The following is an 8,266-nucleotide window of genomic DNA, read 5'->3' as shown; positions in this document are numbered from 1 at the left end:
ATAGCAACTCTAAAGACGGTTGCCATTGGTGATACATTTTCAGATTTGGTTTGGCCGTCTACTTTTAAGTTCCCTTATTTAAATTATTTCAATTTTACTTGCGTTAAATGCGGTTTACACCCTAACCACGTTAGTCGACCTTTCTGGAATTGATTCAACAAATTAGTTATAATGCAAATCTTCTGAGTCTGATGAAGTCACACTTTAACGATTTGTACTCAGATGATATAACCAGATAAGACTAATGAAATATTTTGAGATATTTGCATTAATATTGTAGTTTTAACCAAGAACATGTGTCCTTATTTCGATCATTCTTGTGTGTGTGTCATTATTGGTTTTGGCAACGTCTAACGGACACCGGACCGACCGGAAATGAAATAATGTTGCAATTCTAATGCCAAACATCAACATTTAAAACCTTTACGCTATACGGTAAAATTAAGTTTTTTTTAACATTAAACATTACAAATATATTCTGATTTTCATAGGCGAAGAGGAGAAGAGAAATAGTCAAATGTTAGAGTCAACAAAATAAACAGCAAATAATTGCCGAAATGACTGATGGTTATAAATGAATCAGAAACGTGTGAAAATTATTTATAATGCTTTACTGTTCAAATTATATTTTGAATACTTCAAAGGTCCATTTTGATTTATAACAATTCTTATAAGCGACTCGAACATTTGATTTTTCTTTGCACTTCCATGATGAAACCAATGTCTGCCTTTTACAATTTCATGAATGCACCAGTATGGTAAGTTAATCCGTTTTTATGTCAAAAAGAGCAAATAAATTGAGTACGTTGAACAATGAATCAATACCATAAACTTCATTGACGCTAGAACACTGGCAGTTAAGGCTAAAAAGTAATAATATTTAAAACAAACTAAGAAAATAAAACAAGTATACATAATTGAAAACAAACTTTAAATAACAGTTAATGGAAAGATGTTTATACAAAAGAAAATAATCATGATAAAAGATCATTTTTAACATGAGACTTACCGAAAAACATATAATATTCATTTACTAAAGTTTTTGATGCAGATGGAATTTCCGAACTGCAACGTCCCATCTATTTCTTTAGTCATTTTTATTTTATTCCGTCTGAGCTTTTATTTATTTCGTTTAATTTCTTCAGTGGATTATTTTTCGTGAATTTGGGTTTGATGTGTATTTATCTTTAAATTTCGCACTTTAAACATTTCCTATGCTTGAATATGGAGGCTCAGCATTGTTTCCCAACCTCTGCAAATCTTCATATCGTCTTGAGCTTGGCATCGAAACCTTAAAAATAAAATATTTGAAACATAACGAGGCACAAACGTATCGGTCGTTACAACACTATCATAATCAATTAATGTTCATCATGATTTATAGGTGTAAAGACCCATTTCGGAAGCACATCCTGTTAATCATATTTTGAGTAAATCGTTGAATAAATATTATATGCAGGGCCAACTATTTTAATTCTAGATCCACGGGTCAAGTGTAATGCGAACTCACGCTTTAAAAATCCCAAACTTCAATGAAGTATACTTGTATGAAATACATTTTACACACGTGCATATGTACTGTTTATTTATTGTTCATTATGTATAGACAATGATCAGTTTTTTACATTGCGGTAAAATGACCGTGTGTGTTCTTTTCCGAGGCGCGAGCTCTCGTGAAAATACTTAAGCTCACTCTTACCTTAGAAAATACCAATCGCAAACAACCCTTTGACAAACATCGCTAGATTCAGCGGACATTTATTTCGTTTAAGCTTATTTTAACTGCGTATAAAGCACTTATCATCTCAGCCGAGTTTGGTGGCATTGATTCATCAATTTCGTCATAGTGTACACCTTGTGAGTCGAAGACAGGCGAGCATTTTTTCAGAATTTAAATGTGTGTATGAAAATATAAATCGTTATCTTTAGTACAGTTGACACATTACAGATGCAAATAATGTTTACATGTTATTGTATCATTAAAATGAACTCACTGAGTTTTAATTACATGTTAAACGGTTGTTTTATTATTTAGTTTAAATAAACCTTTAACAATTGAATATGTTGATACATAGCAAACATGTTGAAAGATTATATAAACAACGAACAAAGAGCATTTAATACGAATTCACTTTAGTAGCTTTTTTCAATTTTAAGACATCATCTCAATCCTTATACCTGTTAATTGTCTGTCTTGCATTCCAATTCCCGCACGCGTTGGAGACCTAAAGAAGTTACAATATTTTACCAACTTTAACTGTTTTCTCTGAAAATGTATATACTAGATTATTTCAGTCGGTAAAAAAAACACAATGTGTAATTTTTGCAGCGTTGAAATATTCGACAACCTTCAACTTACACATGTCGCTGTGGTATTCTACCAATTGCATTTTTATATCCTGAAACACCAGAGCACTAGGTATCAAGTCTACAATCGTATTGATACGCGGCATATGTAATGCTAAATCATGAAAAATTCAGACATCTGGTCGACATAATTTATGTTTATTAAACAAAAGGTAAAATATAAACGATATGTTTATGAAAAAATACTGCTTGGAATCGTTTTATCGTTGTTTGCATACGTCTGTGTAAAGCTGTGCATGCGATTTCCAGCCAAAACCAAGAAGCAGAAGACACCAATCGATATATACAGCCATGGCGGATTGTTACCATTAGGTTCTGAAATAGATGTCATTTTAGTACTTATTAATTTTTGTTTTAAGTATTTAAAGCAAAGGATCTTATTTGTTTGATCATTTTCGCGTTTAGAACATGTTTATATTATTTTAAGATCTATTTATTTAGAAAAATGAAATTTGTTAAGGCATTGTGTATTGTCATTCACTAAATAACTCATACAAAGTCGGTTTGATCATGGTTTTGCCTTTTAATCTGTCTATTTTTTTGCATTAAATTTTTTTGTGTATTGCAGATATGCTTAAAGTTATTTATTTTGGAACTCAGGTATGCAATATATTGTTTGAGAGTATATATGCATTCAGTTTTTCTACAATATTGACCCATACGCGGTATGATTATAGCCGATCATGACAAAAGCTAACTTATCGTAAGGCATCGTGCCAAAGTTATTCAATGGGGGCATGGATAATTTAATTACTTAAAATAGTCCGCGAAGTTTAAAAACATACACACAAAAAAGACACTAACTACCTTTTTCGTCCTTGCTTAAAGTTGTTTCTGTAACTGGATAAGTGTATACTGACAACGTTGTTTTGTTTCCATTGCTGTTTCCATGTGAATATGTGTAATTAAGAGAGAACGTATTAGTTGGCATTGTACTTGTTTTACTTCTAATGTTAGCTGCAGCTCTTGTTTCCATTTTAAAAATTGATGTCCAAGACCTGAAAATGGATTGAGCAATATACGATTAAACATTTTCTTGTCAAAGTCGTCGTCATGTTCTTAGTTTATTGAACTAGATAAGTTATCTTGCACATTTCCGTTTAAGACGTATTTTGTTTTTGTATGATTTTATATCATAGATTCTGACAGCCGGCATACATCTGCATGCATCGGGTAAAAGTTTTTATACTAGCTTTCTATTCACGGAATTGTTTTCTTCATTGGGTTCATACATAATAATTCAACGTAAATTAAATTGATGGGATCAGAACATAGTTCATCATTTATAAACTATAAGTATAACGGTAAATGTCTCTAAAAGAGTACATCCTAGAAAACCATATATGAAAGCGTCTAACTCGGATTGAAGTCTTGACAGTGCTTCCAAAGGTCTGCATATGTCCGACAATTGTGTGCGACCATATCCCTCTCGACAAAGGGGAATGCAGACATAATCTGGCAAGATAAAATCAATTGCAATGTTGTTTGAATAGTTAACAAGAAATATCTTTAAAAAAGATATACGGCGTTGATTGTGGTCGATGTTTATGAACGATCAAAAGTTATCTCTATGAGATAAAAAGTAGCGGATGCCTTTTTTCTGCGCAGTTCTTAGCTACATCACAAGCAGATCAATTACGGGGTGTTGCGCCAGATTTCGTGGCTTATTTTGCTTTATGTGATATTATTACTCAGATATCTATATTTACAGAATAGAAAAACACAAGAAACATGAAAATAAACGAGTGCATATAGGTCAGCCGGCAATACTCGAATCTTATTTAATTGCATAATTAAAGTATAGTGAATTATTGTGCTCATGCTAAATAAACTGGTCTAAATGGATAAATATTTCTAATTAATTTTATCAAAATTGGTCCTTATCATGCAAATGTTGAAACCATATTAAAAATCGATGATTGACATACCACAATAATATCGCCGAATATCTTTATTTAGTATCTTCCTGATCAAAACAGACTTCAAGTGCACAAAGTTTACGAGACGGCGTTTATATAAAGATTTCTGCAACTGACCGCAAACTGACCTTGATACCCTGCGGATTGGAATGCAATGCATTACAGTCACTACGTTATTGTCAGTAAGACCGGTGTAACACAATGATCGCAACCCCTTCTGCGAACTCCGGTGATGAACTGTATATAAACTCTGACTTTCACAAATGGCCGCGAATTGACCCGAAACCTCGCGGGTTGAAATGCAATGCAAGTAAGTACTAAATATGACAACATAGCCTTTAGTATAATCGCTTTTACGCTGGTAATTCTCTGAAAATAAAAGGTGAACGCACAAACTGTATTTATGTCGAAAATTGATTGTAAAACTGTTCTATCTATTGAGCCTTTTCATTAGAGATAAAATTGTTTCATGCAGTAAAACAGTGTTACAAAGACGCGGATATGTTTCCAATGTTCTGGTGTTGTACTCAAATCAGCCAATGGGATAAATGAAGTGTATTCATTCGTACCTAGCCGCGGGAAATTTTATTTGAGTATTATTGGACACTTACAAAGGTCAAGTCAGGGTGAAAAGCTGGCCTAATACAGCTTACGCCGAAAAAAATTATTATCAGTGACTGTGCGTGTTTTTTTCAGATCGAAATGAACACGTCTAGTCTTATTTTATGATAATGAAAAAGATCAGTACATCATACACATTTAATACTATATATCAAATCGTGCTAGGTCAGTATGAAGCACTAATTTATCTTACCGTGTAACTAACGTATATTTTCGTGTACATGTTTTCTCCGCATTTAATTTCAGGACAATAACCTTAGCTGAACTGCAATTAATGCTAAATACCGTAATGTCATTTGACGTTTGAGAGAATGAATTAACTGACATGATATGAACCACAACTGCCACACATGGTCAATACACGGTCTACATGTGACTGGGTATAGCCAGTGTATACAAACATGGTAAGATAAAGTGAAGTCTTTAATTTTTGTTAAGATAAAAGTATTGAATAAGGCTTACGATTAGTCGCATTTTAATTATCAAAATATGATTGTTTAATGTTTGCTTTTTTTTAAATACAGACAGACAGCCACACGCACAGGCAGACAGACATACACACAAACAAAGGGGCAGACAGGAAGACACAAACACAGACGGACAAGCAGGCAGACATGAGGGAAGGCAGGAGGGAAGGCAAACGACAGACGAAATACACACAGACGACACACAGACGACATACAGACAGACAGACAAACAGACAGACAGGCAGAGCGACAGACAGACAGACAGGCAAGCAGACAGGCAGGCAGGCAGACGGAGAGACAGACAGACAAGCAGACAGGCAGGCAGACGAAGAAACGGAGAGTCAGATAGACGGACAGAAAGACAGAGAGACAGAGAGACGGACAGACAGAGAGACGAACAGAAAGACATACAAGACAGTCGGACAGACAGACAAAAAAGACAAGACAGACAAGACAGACAAGACAGTCGGACAGACAGTGGGAGAGAAAGTCGGACAGTCGGACAAACAGACAGACAGACAGACAGACAGACAGACAGACAGACAGACAGACAGACAGACAGGCAGGCAGGCAGGCAGGCAGGCAGGCAGGCAGGCAGGCAGGCAGGCAGACAGACAGACAGACAGACAGACATACAGACAGACAGACAGACAGACAGACAGACAGACAGACAGACAGACAGACAGACAGACAGACAGACAGACAGACAGACAGACAGACAGACAGACAGACAACAGACATACATTCATACAGACAGACAGACAGACAGACAGACAGGCAGGCTGACAGACAGACAGACAGACAGACAAACGGACGGGCGGGCGGGCGTGCGGGCGGGCGGGCGTGCGGGCGGGCGGGCGGTCGGTCGGTCGGTCGGTCGGTCGGGCGGGCGGGCGGGCGGGCGGACGGACTGGCGGACGGGCGGACGGGCGGGTGGACAGACAGACATAATGACATACATACATACATACATACAGACAGACAAAAAGACAGACATAAAAATATTGCATATCCCTCATTATTATTATTGATTATATATATATATATATATATATATATATATATATATATATATATATATATATATATATATAAGATAAATAAATGTATGTCTTACTTAACGAAAGTTCTGTTCCGGGTGGGCATATGCTCCGCATACACTTGCTTGAATCATAAAAGCAATACTCTTCACTTTCCAGTGGACCACCAACTGGTGCGAAACCTTTTCGTGCATCACATCCACAGAAACCATCAGAAACTGATTGTTCGTACCAAGCTTCTTTTCCGCGTTCCGGTCCGCAATCAATTTTGTGAATATCTTCCGTACACTTGTTATGCTTAAGTTCAGCACATTGTGCGTAGGAAGAAGATATTATATGTTGAGGATTGTAAAACCTTTTGTCATGACAGGGACGGCAATGTATAGCTAAATTAAAACCGTCAGCTACTATTGTGTGTTCCTCTCCTGTAATAAATATAAATTACACTATTCTAAAAATAAAAGTTAATGACACAAACTAGAGTGTGGGATAAAGACAGAGCAAACAGGCATTCACTACAAAATAACAATAAATATTAATTTCTTGTTGGAACACTTACACGTCAGAATGATATTGCAGAAATATTTAAATATACCAACATACATGGCAATGAGAAATACGGATAGTTTAAGAACGATTACAGTAAAAAAAATAACCGTGAAACTATTCAATTGTATCACTTAATAGGTTATATTTATTTTAAAATCAAAACCGACGCACCTACACACATTAAAATAGTTTAGATTTTTTAATTGTGTTTATCAAGCGTAGCCACTCGTATTTTAGAAGAATTCAATATGTCCTTATGATGTATTAAATAAGATAATAAAAATGCATTTATTAAAGTTAAAGTTTAACAATTTTTGTTCACTGTGCACTATAAATGAATACATGTTACATGTTTACCTATCGAACATGTAATTGGTTCCGCACAGACGCTTAAAAAGCCGTCCCTGCTAGCCCACCGAGCACAGTGAAACTGCAGGCTTCCAGCACAGTTCATTCTATAAGCCGCACATTCCCAATCACAACTTTGGGGTTTCGGACACCATTGACTTGAAAAAGGAGCGTTGCCCTATAATTGATCAAATACGAAGAGAAATAGCTTATGCGATATATTTTTGTAATTTGCATTTTTGGTTTAAGATATTATACGTGCTTATTAATACTCAGTCAAAGCGACCGCATGGAATGTTAATGATTATGTTTGAAAATACAAAAATGAAACTGATATATTTCAACCTTCCCACATGTATTCGGCATAGAACTCGTCAATAACAATATCAAATGGTTGAAATCTTCGTCAGTATTTCCATCAATTGCTTATTTGTCAAAGTATGGATAATGTTAATTTCAGCATTATTCATGGCGCCCGAAGCAGTTTGACGAAAGAGAGGAAATGACCCCTTCCCGCGGAAAGTGCTTTCGGTGTCCGGAGAGTGGATCGTACATCTTATTAATGTCATTTTGTTATTTTATTTGTATTATTATGTTGAAAAAATCTTTAAAATATGTAAAAGTATACACACAATGATGACAATAAGTTACAAATAGGACCGAACACTGCGGAAAAAAACGCGTGTATTGTTGTTAGCAGTTTAACGCTAGCTATTTGCATGGTATTATGTACGTATGGTACTGGTTAAGTAATTGAGGTGCGTAAAAGCATACATATGCGTAATTATTGATATTTTTCCACAAGTTTATTGAGTGATAGTAATAAAAGATTGTGATTGGAAAAGCGAAATATCAGATATAGTTTGTACAGATGTTATTAAGACAAGATCAATATAAAAAACAGAAAGGCTCTATCTATATCTATATCTATATATTATATTGAATGATTTCATTC

At 35.1% G+C, this 8,266-nt stretch overlaps 1 protein-coding gene across 2 annotated transcripts; it reads right to left on the bottom strand.

Annotated features, from left to right (window-relative positions):
• Positions 1–2,065: 2,065 nt before the first annotated feature.
• LOC127852755 (uncharacterized) lies at positions 2,066–6,616 on the bottom strand. Of its 2 annotated transcripts, XM_052386716.1 has the most exons (6): positions 6,497–6,616; positions 3,726–3,822; positions 3,175–3,365; positions 2,586–2,682; positions 2,360–2,399; positions 2,066–2,225 (listed from the first exon to the last, which is right to left on the bottom strand). In XM_052386716.1, the coding sequence occupies exons 1-5, from the start codon at positions 6,606–6,608 to the stop codon at positions 2,393–2,395; spliced, it is 504 nt and encodes a 167-aa protein (XP_052242676.1). In that variant the 5' UTR covers positions 6,609–6,616; the 3' UTR covers positions 2,066–2,225; positions 2,360–2,392. The 2 variants fall into 2 exon arrangements, with proteins under 2 accessions (XP_052242676.1, XP_052242675.1); XM_052386715.1 differs by lacking the exon at positions 2,066–2,225 and having other exon boundaries at positions 2,303–2,399.
• Between the last annotated feature and the right edge of the window lie 1,650 nt (positions 6,617–8,266).

This window comes from Dreissena polymorpha, chromosome 12 (genome assembly GCF_020536995.1).
Source record: "Dreissena polymorpha isolate Duluth1 chromosome 12, UMN_Dpol_1.0, whole genome shotgun sequence".
NCBI lineage: Eukaryota > Metazoa > Mollusca > Bivalvia > Myida > Dreissenidae > Dreissena > Dreissena polymorpha.
Note: the sequence above shows the minus strand (reverse complement) of the source record. Positions and strands in the feature narration are given on the sequence as shown.

Coding starts and splice junctions, on each gene's coding strand:
- LOC127852755 (XM_052386716.1), bottom strand. CDS start 6,608: ATGCACGAAAAGGTTTCGCACCAGTTGGTGGTCCACTGGAAAGTGAAG. Junction 3,366..3,725: donor CTGTCAAGACTTCAATCCGA/GTTAGACGCTTT, acceptor ATCCATTTTCAG/GTCTTGGACATCAATTTTTA. Junction 2,683..3,174: donor TTTAAGCAAGGACGAAAAAG/GTAGTTAGTGTC, acceptor CATCTATTTCAG/AACCTAATGGTAACAATCCG.